Below are 17722 nucleotides of genomic sequence, written 5' to 3'. Positions count from 1 at the left end.
ATTAGGACACCACCTTACTATGCCAGAAACAGTACATAATACTGTAGGCAGGTCAAAGAAAAAGCACATCAACACCTGAAGATGAGGTGCAATGAAATGTTTAAAACATATCTGACCTTTCAAAAGGACATACACCCTGTTAAAATCTACTGACCTATGAAGATTACTACACCACTTTAGGTCCAACAGCAGTTCAGTTGGTAGTACTTGCCTCTGGCTGAGACTGGCCTTTTGGGCCTTCTCTTCTAGATGTGCAAAGCAGGCATGCTTGCTGCTGGGGGCTAGGATAGAAGGGTTAAAGAGGGCAGAAAAGGGCCTAAGCTTTTTTTTTTTTGGTCCCTGAATAATCTGTGCTGTTATGGCACAAATGCAAATGTGGGGCGATCCTGCACCCTACAAGTGACTGAAGTATGCATGCAGTGCCTCCACTGTGCACATGGTATTTCTCCATGACTTCATGAAACCAGTGTTGTACAGAACTAAAAATAGAGTGGCTTGTCATACTGGATGATGAAGCATTCTACAGCCAGGTACCTAGAATGCCAGCAACCAGCCGTGGTGCAGTCAACTCCCCCCCGCCCCCCCCCCCGCCTTAAATTGACTTCATTCTTAGAAATTGGTGGTAATTCAACTTAAGCAACTTGAATTACACAATTTGAATCTAGGCTTTTTCAATTGTTTTGGGTGCATGTGATACTTACTTTAGGTTTTGTAATCTACAAAGCCTACTTACCATATTGAAATAAAAGATGTGGATTTAAACATCTTCCTAAACCATGTGGTTTAAGCTGCTTTTGATGAATTATAGACTCAGTTTAAAATATTGGCTATGCAGAAGCAGCATTGTGTAAATGCTGCCATAGGAAGAAGGAAACCAAAACTTACAACTCCAGCATCCTTGTAAGCTTCTGCCTCTTGACAAGCTTGATCAATGATCTGGGTCAATGGAAGAGAACTTCTTGGTGTCCCTGCAAGAATAATGCTGCTTACCCCAGGGCATGTACAAACCAAAACCACATACAGTTACAGCTTTCATGTAGCACAACTATAGCAATTGGCATACTGAAATAGGGTGAAACAGGATAAACTTGCTAAAAGGCTGCAGTATCTCCTCACAACGTGCCTTAGTGGCATCTCTTTGCTTAGCTGAACTTGACAGATCTGCTGTAACCATTCAGCTCCTAAATCTAATTCACAGCTTGAGGAATATCTGCTAAAATCTCTTCTTGCACCAGACCTACTCTTAGCTTGTTATTCCTGTACTTACTATAGCTTATCCTGCATTAGTGATGCTCCACCCAATACAGCCTAGGGCAACACCAGCCTCTAGGTGTCCAGAATGCCCATGGTAAACAACAGCCAATTTAAAATCAAAGCTATCTTAAACCCTAACCTGCAAGGCTGATTGCATCTGATCTTCGGTGTAAGTGCTTCATGGCAGAAATGAACGCGCATGGATTTTGTTGGAGTTCAGTGAGTTTCCCTTAAGATCAACCCCAAAGCCTCTTCTGATACTTGGGTTCTGAAAGCCGGGCACTGAGAGTCTGACATGGGGACTGCCAAGAGCTCCCTGACAACTTTGTTAGATGGTCTGATTTCACAGCATGGGGAAAGCTGGCCATAATGCCTGGAGGCTGCTTCTGGGAACACGTGGAGCACCAGGCACCAGCTGATCAAGGGGAAGGTCAGCTGCTGTAATTAGCTCTGCTTACCCTGAGCCCCGGGACAGGTGGATGAGGAGGTCAGGGTGGAAGAAACCCTGCCTCTTATCTGAGCTCCTTGTTGCCTCTCAGGACCCACGAGAGCTCTATCCGATATCAACACTGTGCCAATGCTCATTTGCGTCGTTTCCTAGCCGTTGCTTCTTGAAGCGCAGCGGTGGAGAGCTCGCCAAAGCCAAACCCTTGCTTCCTCGCTCTGGCTCCCTCCACGGAAGCGTCTCCTGCCTCTTCTACCCCTAGAAGGGGGGGATGCCCAAACCTGTGGCACTTCGCGAGGGGCCCGCAGCGGCGGTTGAAGGGACAGGCTTCCCGGGGAGCGGGCTCTGCGCCGGGGGCCGCGGCCGGGCTAACGGGTGACGCCGACAAGAGGCCGGCCCGGCCCGGCCCGGCCCTGTCCCGCCGGCCGGCCGTGCTCGGCGGGCGCAGCGCCGGCGGGCCGCCCGGCCGCCGCTTACCTGGCAGCGCTCCCACGTGCACCACCCCGACGACCGCCGCCTTCAGCTGCCCGAAGAGCCCGGGCGGCCGCATGCCCTGCGGGGAGGGAAAGAGGGAGGGGATCAGGGCCGGGCAGGCCCTGGCCGGCCATGGCGGCGGCCCAGCCTCCCGCCGCCGACAGACCGGGCCCGTTCCCGCTCGCGGGCGGGGCGGGGCGGCCGGGCCCCTCCTCTCAGCTCCCTCGGCTCGGCTAGGCTCACCTCAGCTCACCCCGCCGGCGGCCGGGCGGTGACCACCTGCGGCCGCGCGCGCGCTGCTGCTGCTACTGCTGCTGCTGCCGGTGCCGCTTCCGCGTAGGTGCCGCCGGCCCCGCCCCCGGCCCCGCCCCACCGGCCCCGGCCCCGTCGCAGCATCCCGCGCCCCGCGCCGCTCCCACAGGGCCCGCCGGCGGCTGGCGGCGCCCCGCCGCGCCCCCCGCAGACCCCGCCCCGGCCGGGCGCCGGCCCCCGGCGCCGCGCGCGGGGCCACGTGTGCGGGCGGGCGGGGAGGCGGCCCCGCGCCGCGCGTTTAAATGTCCCGCTCGGCGCGGGCCGCGCTGTGCGCAGGGACGGGAGCGGCCGCGCCGTGAGGCAGGAGGCGCCCAGCGGAGCCCGCCCGCGCCGCGCTCCCGCCCTGCCCCTGCGCCCCGCCAGCGCCTCCGCCGGGCACCCACCCACCGCCCGCTCGCGCGCTCTCGGCCGGGAAGGTCTGGGGCGGCCGGCGCGGCGGTGAGCGAGCGACTGCGCGGGCAGGGGGCGGCGGGCGCCCCTGCCGCCTCCCGGGGTGCCCGGCCGCGGGGCGGGGGGAGCCGGCGGGGCCGGCCCGGGGCTGCGGCCGCCCTTTCCGCGCCGTGCGCCCGCGCCTCCGCGGCCCTTTGTGGGGGCTGGGGCCCGGGCCTGCTCGGCCGCTCCCCGCACGGCGCTCCGCTCGCCCCGACCCGGCCCGGGAGGGCACCATGCGCCGGGAGAGGTGAGTCCGCCGGCCCCGCCGCGCGCGGGGCCCTGTAGGCCGAGGTCTCCGTCGGGCACCCCCGAGGAGGCTCCCCGCGGCCGGGGCTCCCTCAGCTTCTCCTCTCTTGGCAGCGACTGCGCGGAGGAGAAGGCTCCCGCCAAGGGGGACGGGGCTGCGGAGTGCGCCATGCGAGCCCGCAAGAGGAAAGCCGATGTGGCCACGGTGAGTGCGGGCCCGGCGGCCCGCCCTGGTGCCCGCGGGCCAGCGGCTGGCCCGCCGCCGGGCTTGGCCTCCGGGCCCTCGCCTCCTTTTGTTGGGTGGCGGGGGGCCATGTGGTGGCGGTGGTCTGCTGCTGCGACCTTGAGGGACCCGCCGGGTGCGTGTCGCGGTGGCCGGCTGTCGCTTGTCCCGGGGGTTGTACTCCCGAAACTACATGTTCCTTTCTGTAGTTCCTGCAGGATCCTGATGAAGAAGTTGCCAAAATGGAGATGACTAGAAAAAAGCAGTATGAAAACCAGGTAACCAGCTTGGCTTTAGATCGATCATGCTACTGTAATCTCGGTTAACCCTATTGTTATTTTGCAGTACCTCATTATTATTGCGAACGTGGTGCAACAGAGACACAGCTACCACGTGCTGTATAGCAATGGGCGAGGGGGACTATCAACCCCGGCTGATGAAGAGTGCAAAACACTTCAGGTCACACAGGTTGCTTTGCAGTCTTTGCAAGAGATGAGGCCTGCGTTGGTCTAAAATATTATGTTAATACTTTGGTATATCCATCTGTCCCAGGACTGCAAGGGTGCGTCTTACAAAAGCCTTCGTACGCGTTTAGGCCTGCATGGAGGGGATCTGCATTGACCTCTCTAGAGAGTCGCAAGGATACAGTCATGCGCTTACATGCTGTACCTTGCAGGCCAAAGCACAAGATGCTTAAGTATACAAACAGAATCATCTTTTGGGATGATTCTCTTTGCAGTTGTGTCTCTGCTTACGTATCGCCTGGGAGAGAGGAAAGATCCCCCTTTGCTTCCACCATCAGCTCCATTCCTATTGACAAGTGTCATTATCAGACTGACAGAGAGTATGAGGTTCCTGATTAGAACTTTGAAGCTTATACTAGATGTTAACGCAGTAGTCAAATAGGCTTCATTTCTCTGCAAAACAGAGGGATAATTTCTGTAAAGTCACTTAGCTGTGGAAATCAGGCCTGCAGTGGAGGTTAGTAGTGACCATTGCTGGTTTTCTCAGTAAGACATTTAGAATGACCTGAGTTAGGAAGTCAAAACTAACTTTAGTAGTGTCTTCTTGCTCCCTTAGTGCCCCTCCTGTAATCGTTGAACCTGAGATGCTATTGGTATCTATATTGGATGCTGTGTTGGTATGGGGTATTGAAAGCATGATGCGTTTGTACGTTGAAATGCCCACTCTAAATAAAATGGAGAGTAGCCTGGTTTTTTTGAAATAGGTTTATTCCCCTCCCTTTTTTTTTTTTTCCCCTGCATGCACACACATGCTTGCTCAGTTACTGTCACTAGGACTTCAGCCTGTTAATGCACATGCAGGGCGATGCTTAAGCTGCAAAAGTCATGATCAGGGAGTACAGACCATACTCATTTGGTACGCAAGGCTATGCATAATGTGACACATCTAACCAGAAGTGGCAGCTGGAAGTTCTAAGACTAAAGTGCTACCATAACAGATGGGCATCATTGTTTGGAATGGCCTCTGCTTGTTGCAACTGCGTATACTAGTTATCAGTCAACATATTAAGCAGGGCTCAAATGGTGAGCATTTAATGAGGGGATCTCTCCTTCCCTTCTGTCTTTCTTTTGTGCGGTATATTAAACTAATTTCTCACTTCTGACAAGGAAGAGCTGCCTGTCCTTCACCACAGCACTCTCCTTCACCAAAAGATTCAGTGTGTTTGAGCTGAGCAAGGGCTTCTTGTGCATGCTTATTGCATAATAGTAAGGTATTGTTAAAAAAACCTCAACAGGGACCCAATTTTACCTTCTTCCAGAAAGACAGTGGAGAGAAAGTTGAACTATATTTTGTGTATATTGACCTTCGACTTTGAAAGTGGATAAAGACTTCCAATTTTTGTGTTCCTGGCCTGATAGCCATTCAATGTTACTTCAGGAATGATAGGTAAATTAAAATTTAGATAATTTAAGCAGTAGGCATCCAAAATACTCACTTGAGAATTTTTCAAGTTAAGCTCAGGTGCTGGTGGGATTTGGCCCTTTGATTCTGTAAACCACAAATAAAATGGGTATCTGTGTTTCTGTCCCTACACAGAGAAGGGTTTTTTTGTGACAAAGTAGCCAGATTGTTACAGATCTGTTTAAAAAAGCTAACATTTGGCTGCACAGCAGCAGCTCTTCAGTCTATGGTGTGACACAAGCTATTCTCTGATATAAATTGCCATGGGCCACTAATGAGAATATGTTTACGGTTCCAGCAGCAGTATAGCAGGCTTGTATGATAGCCAGTGAGATAGTTATTCTGTTGAGGCACAGCGATTCTAAAATGCAAGTAGCTATAAATCCACTGCAGCCTATACCACATGACTTCTACATTAAATAAATTGTTTACTGACACTACTTTATGCACAAGGCAAAATATCATAGTCACATCCCACTTTACGGCATCTTCATAGTCAATTCATTAGTTTGCTTCTGTTGAACATAAGGCCTGAGTTCTTAATTAGGATGCCGTTACCCTTTATGTGATGAAAGGGTGGCTATATCATCAGGTTTGTGACAGCAGAGTATTGCATAAATTCTGTGTTTGATTTTAGAGAACTGGCACTGCTGTAATTCTGCTAGCAATTCTCATATTAATTCTGGCTGCCTTCTGCGGACAGATACACTTCCAAGGCTCTGTGTAAAACAGAATTCATCTAACTAGTTTAGAGTCATCCGTGGAATTGTGATACAAATTACATGGCCACCTCCATCTATAGCGGAGAATTGAATTTAAAAGTTAGTTTCTTTAGATGAAACTAATGTTTTCATGTGAAAAGAAGATGGAGTAAACTCTCAGGAAATAGTTTTGATCAGTTTCTCACTAGACATTTTTCCAGAATCTGGTCTTACTGTTGTCAAAATGTTCCACCTAACTGGTTTGAAAATATCCTCCAAAAAGTTTCTTTAACTAGTCTAGGTTATCTTTAGAAGATCCAATTAAAAAAAAAAAAAAAAAAAAAAACCCACCCCCCAAAAAACAACTTAAAAGTCTTCAGACAAACAAAGAATGTAAACTGTATCCAGGTTGAGAGCTTGATTTGGCCCAAATTTGAGGCAGGACAATATTCAGACTCTTTAGAAAATTAAAAGTAGTAGAAGCTCCTATGCTGTTCAGAAAGAATTGCAACAGCTTAATAATGGGAGTTGCTCTTCTGTCTCCTATTTATTAATTCTGGAATCCCTTTGTGATGGCAAAGAAAAACCCTATACTTCAAACTAATGTGTGTGAGTGAAAAATGTCTAGACTTTTAGTCTTACTGACGGGCAAACTAAGGCTGCAGTCTAGTAGTTGATACGTCTCTGCTAGGAGGTGCTGCTTTTTAGGGTGAGACAAACAGGCCTGTCCCCCTCCTGTTCCTCTGCCTTTGATTTCCATGCTGAAAATGTTCTGACCTTGCTGTTTGAATGCAGTTCAGGGTCACCCTCTTCCTCTGCTTTCCTGCTACCCTCCTTGCCCTGGTCTGTGGCTTGTTGTGGCTCCCAGCTCATGCTGAGATACGCAAGTGTCTCAGCAGCTTGTATTCTTAGGTGTGGCTGCTTCACTGAAAGTTCTGCCTGTAAACAATGACCCCAGTGGTCGCTACTGGCTCCATTTTGTGTCTGGCCTATATGCCTGAAGAATGTCCAAAAGTTCTGTTTAAATGAACGTTTGATATATCAGTGAATGACAACATGCTGCAGAAACCGAGGTGTGTGAGTGTTTGAGCTTTAAAAAAAAACCAAACAAACCACCTCTGAACTCCTAGGTTTTCTTTTTTTATAGCTGTATGGGCTTGACTGCTCTGATGGACTTCACTTACCTTTTGCCCTTCTTGGTGCTCCTCCTAAGGAGCCTTCTCATGTCCTCAGTTCAATTTCTCCGATCCGTATCTAGCTCTCAGGTCTGAGGTAGAGATCTGTATCTCTGATCAATTGTTCTATTCCTGTATCCGGAATATTACTGTGGGTGTCACCCACCCAAGCTTTCTTGCTGGGCTCTATATAGATTTGAAGAGGCAGTTTTCCCCATTGATTTTTGGCTTGTATCCTACCCAGCTCCTATTTGCCTCACAAGTAAGCCCAGGACCGTAGGATTTCCTCCATTAGGCTGCACAGATTCTCTGTAACATCTGTTGCTTTTTGGCAGCTCTCTGCTTTGGGGTTGACTCTGTGCAAGCCCAAAGGAAGCTCTTCATGGTTTCCTCGCACCCTCCCCACCTTAAACTGTTTCTTTTTTCAGTGGTGGCTCCCTTTTCGTAACAGTTACAGGGTGATGTAATGCAGTTTCTTGATACTGTTTCTTAGTTTTGGTTGAATGTCTTGCTAAATCTGCTTTAAAGACTCAAGAGTCTGATTAACATGCTCATTCCCTCAAACAAAATCCATGCCAGAGCTGTAGGGTTCTCTCACTTACGCTAATTCAGACTCCTGTCTCCCTGGTAGCTTCTTGCTTTTGAGGTCCCTGCGCATTTGTTTCCTCCTTGTCTCTAGTGAAGCTGTATCTTTTTCTGTTGCTTGCAACTTTTCCCCAGTTGTCTTGGTGACTGATATTATCTAGTCAAAACCTTTGTTTTCACTTCTTCTCAAAACACCTAAGAGGCTTTTGACCCTTGGTTTGTGTTTCCTTATAGAAGATTGGGTGTGGTGAAATCTCCTAAATCAATTGTTGTTATTGCTGCAATGTAGTATGTGAGGTATCTGCTTTGGTTGAGAACTCTGTGGAGCAGATGCCTTGTCCTTCAGAAGCTGCTGGTGTAGTAGGCACCTTTAAATGGATATTAGATAATGTACTGCTTTTTTATTGGTTTGCTGATTAACTGATAAGGCAGCACTTCCCCAAAGGCTGTTGGCAGCTGGGCTTGCCATGCAGTTTGGAGGACAAAGTGGGACTAAAGTCTAGTTTTGAGGGAGGACAAAAATTAACTTAAAGCAATGCTGATGTGACACTTTCATTGAAACTTTCAGTTCATAAGAAATCTGTCATTTTTAAGATAAAGATACTATTCTGTCTTTTTGTCTTCCCCCAGCCAAATTAAATTGTGGCATGGCTGGGTATGTAGCTATGCTAGATTTGCGTGTAGAACTCCAAGAAGAAAAACTACCCATCTGTGTGTCCGTAACTCAAAGTACAAAAAAGTCTGAGCTGTGAGTGAACTGAAAAATGTGGGTTTTGTTTCATCAAGTCAGTGGTTTCTGTTTCTGAAGCTGGTGCTAGAGAGTAGCCATTTTGCTGGAAAGTGATGTCATTTGTAGCAAGTACAGGCAAAAATGAGGTGTGGAAGCTTCTTTGTGAGAGGCAAAATTTAATGTAGAGCATTTTATTAGTTAGCACCTAATGATTCTTCTGATTTTTTTTTTTACTATTTTTTTCCTTGAAGCACATTAGGAATCTTGTTAGGGAGTTCTCTCCTTTTAGTGCTGCAGAACAGATCAGTTTGCAGCAAGATGGCTGACTTCACTGTTAGGCAGAAATGCCAAATTTTAATTTGCTTAGGCATGATGACATGGGGCTGGCTTTGTATTCTACTGCAGAATAAAGCAAGTATTATTTTCCTGGGGAACTGTGTGAAGCATACATCAAGATCTCATTTAACAGAGTTAGCCAGGAGAAAAGTAAACTTTAACTTAAGTTCTGGTCCAAATAAAAGGATATGACGGGTGAAGTGACAGATGTCTGATGTTTGTAGACCTTGGCAAAATTCTATATATGAAATGGTCAACTTGATATGTTAGTGGCAATTGCTTAACATGTACTTGCTTTATTCTGAAAACAATTGGATCATAAGTGCTTTGTTTTTTTCATCTTAGCACTGCAAGATAAATAAGAAAAATTCTATAAACTACGGTTTTTGCTGTGTTCATTGTCAAGGTTGATTTGCATGGAACCACAACTTCAGGCATTGCATCTACATATTCCTTACCAGAAATCCTGACCTTGTATTTGTATAATTATAATCACAAATTGAGTTTTAAAGTTCTATCTGCTTATTCTTTACCTGAAGGCAAGCATCTTGCTTTCACGCAAAATATTTTTGGTAAAAACAAAATGCAACGTGACAATAGGAGACTCTGACTTGGATATTCTTCCACGAAACCATTGTGGTCCTTCAAAAGGAGAACAGGGTAAATGTTCTTCAGCTTTAGTTGCAAACTTGCTCTACTGTGAAAATAAGCAACACCCCTCTACTCAGCACTGGTGAGGCCACACCTGGTCTACTGTGTCCAGTTCTGTGCTCCCGAGTACCAGAGAGACTTGAACATACTGGTGGAAAGAGTCCAGCAAAGGGCCACTAAGATGATTAAGGGACCAGAGCATCTCTCCTATAAGGAAAGGCTGAGGGACCTGGGACTGTTTAGCCTGGAGAAAAGAAGGCTAGGGGAGATCTTATCAATGTATCTAAATACTTGAAAGGGAGGATGTAAATAAGATGGAGCCAGGCTCTTTTCAGTGATGCCCAGTGATGGGACAAGAGGAGATGGACACAAACTGAAGCACAGGAGGTTCCTTCTGAATGTCAGGAAACACTTTTTTTAGCATGAGGGTGACCGAGCACTGGCACATGTTGCCAGAGAGGCTGTGGAGCCTCCATCCTTAGAGATACTCAAAAGCCATCTGGACATGGTCCTGGGCCACTGGCTATAGGTGGCTCTGCTTGAGCAGGGGAGTTGGACAAAGTGACCTACAGAGGTCCCTCCTCATCTCAATGATTCTGTGATTCTGTGCAGTTTAAAGAGGTAATCATAGTTTCTGTCATAGTTTCTTGCCAATGTCTTGTCTTCTATTTACAGCTAAAATGATTATCTAAAAAGGCACAGTGTAAGATCTTGTATTTCATTTAATAGCCATCCTGGGATAACGTTCACAAAAATGCCCATATGCTGATTCCTACTCCAGATAAAGATGATGATCCAGTTGGTGTTGATTACTCTCGCTTTATACATCTAAGTGTTGTTCCAACTAGAGCTTCACCATTACCAGTTCTAGGGTAAGTGTGCCATTTTGCTGCTGCTTGTCTGCCTTCCTTTTGTCCTATGACTGGAGACTAAACCTATTGATCTTTCTTAGTTGGGCAAACAGAGAGGACGTATGGAAAAACATGATAAACAAAGAAGAGACGTATGTAAGGGATAAACTTTATATGCAGAGGCACCCTCTCCTGCAACCGAAAATGAGAACAATCCTTCTAGACTGGCTAATGGAGGTAAGCTTTTCAGTGCTTGTGAGTATTTCACGTGTGCTTTTCTTAAAGTGTACTAATAACTGTCATAACTACGTTTCATGATGTTTGCATAACCCATTTAGCACTAGACACTCGTCTTCATCTTAAAGTTTGTCAATGGTACCAAACTTAAGAAAAGAATATATAATGGGTTGAGTTGATGGTGTGCAAATGGACAATATATTCTGATATTCATTTAGACTGATAGCGGATAATAATCAGTTTGTCCCTAAAGCTCCACAATGTAAGCTTTTTAAGGTCATGCTGCAGATAAAAGCTGCAGAAATGATTGTGAAAGTGACTGAAAGAAGGAAGGTGTGGTGGCTTAGAGACTAGATGCATCTCACAACCTCTCTATCTGTTATTGGCATGTAGAATGTACTACAACTCTGTATGCAAGTCTTTTTTGCTGTTTGGATGACTTGGTGGCATAGTCTGTGTTCTTAATTCTGAAGTGTTTGTGAGAATTTTCTCTTCTGAGATGTTGGAATGATGCATCTTTGTAAAAACAAGGAATTGATGTTCTGACATTGTTAGAACATGTGCTTGCATTTCCTAAAAGGGTTTTCACTCTCATATCTTTGTTTTGGGAGTTACTGTAGTGGCAGTCATCTTGTGTCAAAGGAAACTGTTTAGCTCATGCTCTTAATTAACATGTTACTTCACAATAGCAGTGAAGCAGAAAGCCAATATGAATTTTATGTCTAGCTCTTGCCTTTTTTTTTTTTTTTTTAATACATCTGTAGCATCTGGTTTTGACTCTGTAACACTGTTCTTGACCTTTGTAATCTCTGATGTCTCTCCAGGTTTGTGAAGTCTACAAGCTTCATAGAGAAACTTTTTATTTAGCACAAGATTTCTTTGATCGGTTTATGGCAACACAACAGAATGTTGTAAAAACACTATTGCAGCTTATTGGTATCTCTTCTTTATTCATAGCAGCAAAGCTTGAGGTAAGTATCTACAGCTTTACTTAAACATAAAAATGTGAATGGACAGACAGTTGTACACTAGACGCGTTTTGGCAGGCTTTATGGAGTTTGTTTCTATGACTTTTCAGCTGGGAGGCAGAAAAAAAAATATTTTCTTTTTTTTTTTTCTTTTTCCAAAATTCCTCCTATGTTTTTTTTAGAAGTGGCTAAAATTAAGACTAGCTAACATCATAGTGTATCTCTCTAATCTTAAAAGGATAGTCTTCTCAGAGAGAATAAATGTAAAGTTTTAAATTGCGGTTGCTAAATGAGTTTTTGGCTGGCTGCTGTATGCATAGATGACTTGTTGCAATTCTGTTGTCAGTGGTGTACCTACTGGATGATAGTCTGAGCTATTCTTTATTTACTGGAACAAATTGAACTATTAAAATACATAGCACTTTTTAGGTTCTTACTGTTTGTCTTTTAAGAGGGCTATTATTCTTCAATCTGTTCTCAAGCAACGGATAAAAGGCCTTTTCTTTAGGATGTATAAAAAAAGTCTTGATTATGATACAGTCTCAATGGTGCTGTAGTCAAACATGTTGTACTGATCCATCAAAAGTGAAAGGTGAAGGCTATGAGCAGGAAGGTTGAACGAGGAATCTGTATATTAAAGGCAGAGTAGAACACCATGAGTTAGGATGGGGTGTTGGTTCTTCTTTTCTTTTTTCCCCAATGTTTTGAAATGCTGAAGTAGGGGTAGGTTGGTTTTTTTGGTTGGTTTTTTTTTTTTTTTTTTTTAGCACATGAGACTAGTTTCAACCTATTCCACAAATTAATACTTGATTTCCTATCTTTCAGGAAATTTATCCACCAAAGTTGCACCAGTTTGCTTATGTTACAGATGGAGCTTGTACAGAAGATGAAATCCTCAGTATGGAATTGATCATTATGAAGGTAATATTTCAAAGTGGAATTAGTTCTACTTTAGTTTTTAAAAACATATAGCATAATCAGACTAAAAGCAGAGAGCCTCAGTTAATCTTATGTGCTGCTAAGAGGCACAATTTCTCTTTCTAATTAGAAAACAGCGTTCTTTAGGTAACAAGTGATCTAAAGCATCCACCAGTATGTGCCTATTAACAAAATGAATCATTCCCCCACCCTATCAGCAGGAGGAGGTACAGGAGAGGATTAGATTTGTGTGTTTCAAAGATGCCTTGATGAACTGGAATTACAGCTTCTGATCTGGAGTAAATAAAGTTGCATGGTTTAAGTTAGGAACTCTTTATTAATACTGAAGTCTTGTGCATGTCTGCTCTTTCAGGCTCTTAACTGGAACTTAAATCCACTGACAGTTGTATCATGGCTAAACATTTACATGCAAGTTGCATATTTAAATGAGCTTTATGAGGTATTGCAGCCACAATATCCACAGCAAATATTTGTACAAATAGCAGAGGTAAGACTGATTTCTTCCTTCAAATACTATTTCACTTGGAGAAAAAAAGTGTTCTTGTGATAGACTTATAAAACAATTTGTTGTCTTGTAGCTCTTGGATCTCTGTGTGCTGGATATTGGCTGCTTGGAATATACATACGGAGTACTTGCAGCTTCTGCTTTGTATCACTTCTCCTCATCTGAGTTGATGCAGAAAGTTTCAGGTATTGGCATTTATAAACTATGTCTAATGTGTTTACAAATGTTAAGTCTTCATTCAGGCAGATAAGCGTGTGTCTTGTCTTACAGGTTATGAATGGTGTGAGATAGAGGAATGTGTAAAATGGATGGTTCCATTTGCAATGGCTATAAGGGAAGTAGGAAGCTCCAAACTCAAACACTTTAGAGGTATAGCTCCTGAAGACTTGCACAATATACAGACGCACATAAACAGCTTGGATTTGCTGGTATGTATATGCATAATGAACTAAAAAGGTGTCTGTAAAATCTCCTACATCTTGTTTCTTCTTTGGTTAGAACATACAGTAAACTTAAGTGAAGTATTATCAGATTGAGACTGAGTGTATGCAGATGATAAAACGTGTAAGGTTGTATTCCAGTTGCAAAATTCTTGGGACAGAGACCTGACTTGTTCTGTATTTGGTTTAAAAAGCCTCTCATCTCAAACAGCAAATAATTACCCTAGAAATCGGAAGCATATTTCTACCCTTTAAAGTGCTTCAAGTATTGTATGTTAGACCTTTCTCTATAGGAAGTACAGCTAATACAACCTTGTCGTCTGAAAAAGAGAAAATAAAGACTGATCACTTGAGACTGATCTTGTGGGACTGTTATGTTGACAGTGGTGGTTGACAAGAAGTTGAGCAAGAGTGGCTTTTAGCATGAGAAACTTACAGAGGATCAAAATCTTGTCCAACAAATTGTAGTTAATGTAAGCTATCGGAGTTTTTTTTTCTATTTAGGTTATTCAGTTGTAGTAGAGGTTAAAGCTCTTCATATTCAGTTGCTTCTGAATATTGCTTTCTTGAAGATACAAGTACCATAATGCTGATATCAGATTCCAAAAGTTAATACTGACCTCTTGGGGTTTGTATTCACTAACTATTGTGTACTGCATGATTTATCAGTTACTTTTAGGAGGGTTAGATACAGATAAGCATTTCCAGATTAGCAGTCTATCAAGTTATAAAACACTGAATTGTGCTGATCTGTTGCATAAATATACCAAAGTAAAAATATTTTTTTTGTCTCCTTTTTCTGTGCTTTCAGGACAAAGCTCAAGCAAAACAAGCCATATTGGCTGAGCAAAATAGGACTTCACCTTTCCCCACTGGTGTCCTTACACCACCACAAAGTAGTAAGAAACAGTCTTCTGGACTGAAGCCAATATGACCTTAGAAACTGTTGACAGACAATTTTGCTGAAGTGCCTGTTCTGCTGGTTCTAACTCCTGCTCCATTACAGAAATGCTGCCAGTGAAGTTCATAAGCTTTTATGGAATCTGAAAAGGAAACCTTAATTTTTTTGTGACAGAAGAACTTTTCTATTTGAAATATTTTTATTGAACATTAAAATATTTTAAAGAAATGGATCAAGTACACCAGCCACTTAAAAGAACACCGAAGAGTGCTCCAAATGCTGCTACGGAGGGTGATGCTTGATGTGACCAACTGTTCAGAAAAAGGGCTTGAAGTTTAGATTAGTTACTGTGCCTGTTTGTCCTTTGGATAATCTGCAGTCATACTGTCCCCGGTTGACAAATGGGCAAAAAGTGCTGTGGAAGACAACATTTCAAAGCCTCTTTTTCAAATGGTTGGCTTACAACTTGATGCCTTTTTAAAAACTCTTTATTGTAAATGCTGCTATGTCTCTGTGTATCCATTTTTAATAAAAATGCTGTCTAAGACAGCTGGTTTTATGTATATTCCTATTTTTCTTTTAATTATGGTCAGCTAAGGTTTTTCAGACTGTGACCGCTCGTAGTGTGGGAGTTGGGGATGAATAATGTAGTAACTATGGCTTTATTTATTTACCACTACTGGCTTATCAATTAAAACTTCCTTTCTGGATACTAAGATAATATTGTCATGCTGGGCTACTTGGATTTCCCTTAGCCAGATGCAGGTGGCTAGGGAGGGGATAATAAACATGACAAGTAGGTGGAGAATCCTTCCACAACACACTTTCTAATGATCAGTGTATTAGGAAATTGTTGAATCAGATTGTCTGGATTGTTATGCTTAATAGCAAGAAGGGATCAGTGGGAAAATCCTACCTTTTCTTAAAACATAATCATTTAAACTTTGGGATTTTGGCATAGTCTTTGACAACTAATAGTCTTCTGTGCAAAATTGAATTCTGGAATGGTGTGTGCCTTTTTACAGGAAGAGTTGTCCTTGACCTTTGCAAGGTCTGAGAATCTGGGAAGTCATAGTAAGAAGTTTTCTGGAAAGTCATGGTTCTAGGAAAAAAAGGGAAATAGAGAAATAAATGTAAAAATGGTTGCTTGTTTTTCTCATGATACTCGCTTTGAAGGACTGTTCAACAACACTGAAAACTTTTGTGAGACTGCCAGGATTCATCATGTCCTTCTGTAGATAACTTAAATGCTACAACGCTTACATTCCAGGAAGCTCCTACTCTGCTGTTTGTTAATTTTTTCTAAACATTAGTTCCCAGCAAGGCTGCTTTTTATTATTGTTGGGTTGGTTTTTTTCCCCTAAGTTATTCTCCCTTTTGTTCTTCCCTTACCCAGTATTCTGATAAATGTTAAAGCTTTAATGTAATAAAAATGCCTATGGTAACTAATGGTAAGCAAATTATTTTATGTTGCTGGCTTTTTTTTTTTCCCTTGCAATGAATGGCTATAAGTTCTGTGCTAACAAAACAAGTCTGTTAGCTGAACAAGTTTGCTGGTGCCAGTTCAGAGAAGAATTAATTTCTCAGAGAACTACATTTCCTAGACAAAAGAATATTATATTTACCTATTATTGAAAAAGTTTCTAACATGGGAGGAATTGTCAAGACCCATTTTGGTACTTTGTCCTTAAATTTAGAACACAAAACTGGGGTGGGGGGAAAAATAACCCTCCTGAAATGTAGTCTCTAGGCTTAATTCCTAAATCACCAGCCAAGATTCAGTACTAGTCCTTTTGCTGTACTTTTCAGTACTTAGTACATGTTTCATCTGTTTCTAAAAAAAAAATAAATTTAAAAATCATATTTAAACTGTAGCTGGTCCCTTATAAATGGGGATTGCATTTTCTTTATGACTTTTAACTGTTCAAGAAAATATGCTGTAATAATATTACAGATACAATGAACTCTAACTTTCAGTTTAAGCTAAATATAACCTTCTGGTTAGTACCTATTCAAGGGTGAATGCAGGTGTTCATGTGTTCTCAGCTGTGTGGGAAACCTGTATCTGAGAGATGCACATTTATCTATGAATGAAACTGTTCAGATAACAGGCCTCTTTCTAAATTGGACCTCTGCTTTAGATAGTAATCCTGCTAATTTTTTTTTAATTCCCCCTCCCCCCAAAAGGTCAACCTGCTTTATTTCGATGGGAAGCAGTCTGTTCAGAGTGCAGAGATCAACCACTTTTGCAGCTTCCCAGGTAGGAATGCAATCATGCGCTGGAGACACAGTACTTTCCAACAGGGGTGACTTACCTTAAGAGCTATTTTCTTACTTTCTCATCTTTATCTCATGCTTTAAGAATCTTTGTTTCTGGTTGACTTGCAACATGTGTGGATACTTATGTCTGAGTGTGCTGTCTTTCTAGGGTAGCTTGAAAAATTGTGTACTTGTTGCCATACACTGAAAACCATTTTAGGGAGGAACAGTGTAGTTAATTTTAAGGAAGATAGTTGTTCCTATTGGAAAAACAACCAATGAACCAACAACAAAAAAACACCAAAAAACCCCCAAAACCTCAACCCCAAAACAAACCCAAGAGGGAGTTCCCTCTGTGTTTCTTTGCCTGAGGATCCTGTTCTAAGTTCTCTCTGGTCCTGGACCAGGCTGGAGGCAGATTCACAGCAGGCAGGGAGAGAAGCAGATGGGCAGTTCTGCCTAGCTAGATAACAGAAAAAGGTTTAGTGTGTTTACAAGCGGGCTGAAGTTTGTGCAACGAAGATGAGCTAACATCAAATAATATGTTCCTGCAAACTGTCTCCAACTCGAAGTGTGTTACCCTGAGAGGTGGGGAGAGGGCTCCAGGGGCAACGCATGAGGCTGCAGTTCCCGCTGCAGGAGTGCGGGGGGGCTCTGGTGAAAGCAATTTAGCTGTGTGTTGCTGCACACTCCTCAGCTGGAAACTGTCTCTCCCTTAATAGCTACAGACCAGAATAAAGCATGCTGGAAAGTAAATTGAATTCTGCAGTAACCCAGGTGGCATATGATTACCTTCCTCCTCCTGAAAGGTTTGTCATAACTATGTATCAAAACTTCACCTTGGTCTGAAAGCTGGGGGCATCGGAGAAACTTTGAACAAGAGAAATGAATCCAGTGCTAATTTTGTATTACTGCTACTGCAAAACTGAAGGTTGCTGGCTGGGCTTAAACTGCGACAAGGTCTTAGGTCAGCGTCTCCCCTTGGTTCTCAGGAATTACAACACGAGGGGTTTTATTACATCCCTGCTTGCACGAGGTGGAGGTAAGCAACCGGCACAAGTTCAGTGGAGCGCTTGCACAAATATTCAGCCAGGCATCCCACGGGAGCTGCTGGCCCTGCAAGCTCTTGTGA

The 17722-nt window shown here is 43.7% G+C and overlaps 2 protein-coding genes across 6 annotated transcripts in view; one reads left to right on the top strand and one right to left on the bottom strand.

Moving 5' to 3' along the window:
- The window catches only part of LOC104322813 (uncharacterized protein F13E9.13, mitochondrial), a 44062-nt gene extending 41538 nt beyond the window's left edge, over nt 1-2524 (bottom strand). The window contains exons 1-3 of one of the 5 annotated variants that reach the window (XR_011326501.1): nt 2177-2252; nt 1713-1957; nt 886-968 (exon numbers count right to left, since the gene is read on the bottom strand). Coding sequence is in view for 3 of the 5 variants with exons in the window: in XM_069793550.1 (XP_069649651.1) it covers nt 886-968; nt 1713-1839 (210 nt within the window). In the remaining 2 variants the exon portion in view is untranslated. Of the gene's footprint in view, nt 1-885; nt 969-1393; nt 1603-1712; nt 1958-2176; nt 2253-2416 lie in introns of those variants that run through there. The other 4 variants (XM_069793548.1, XM_069793550.1, XM_069793551.1 and 1 more) reach the window with 4 other exon arrangements.
- Nucleotides 2525-2947: 423 nt separating this feature from the next.
- Nucleotides 2948-14894, top strand: CCNE1 (cyclin E1). The gene is made up of 11 exons (XM_069793547.1): nt 2948-3164; nt 3278-3368; nt 3596-3664; nt 10220-10362; nt 10443-10578; nt 11403-11549; nt 12372-12467; nt 12838-12972; nt 13064-13175; nt 13261-13418; nt 14242-14894. Exons 1-11 carry the CDS (start codon nt 3151-3153, stop codon nt 14362-14364), a joined length of 1224 nt encoding a protein of 407 aa, XP_069649648.1. The 5' UTR covers nt 2948-3150; the 3' UTR covers nt 14365-14894.
- The last annotated feature ends 2828 nt before the right edge of the window (nt 14895-17722 follow it).

The sequence above is a fragment of the Haliaeetus albicilla genome, chromosome 10 (assembly GCF_947461875.1).
Source record: "Haliaeetus albicilla chromosome 10, bHalAlb1.1, whole genome shotgun sequence".
In the NCBI taxonomy this organism is placed as follows: Eukaryota; Metazoa; Chordata; class Aves; order Accipitriformes; family Accipitridae; genus Haliaeetus; species Haliaeetus albicilla.
This window is presented reverse-complemented; position numbering and strand designations above follow the sequence as displayed.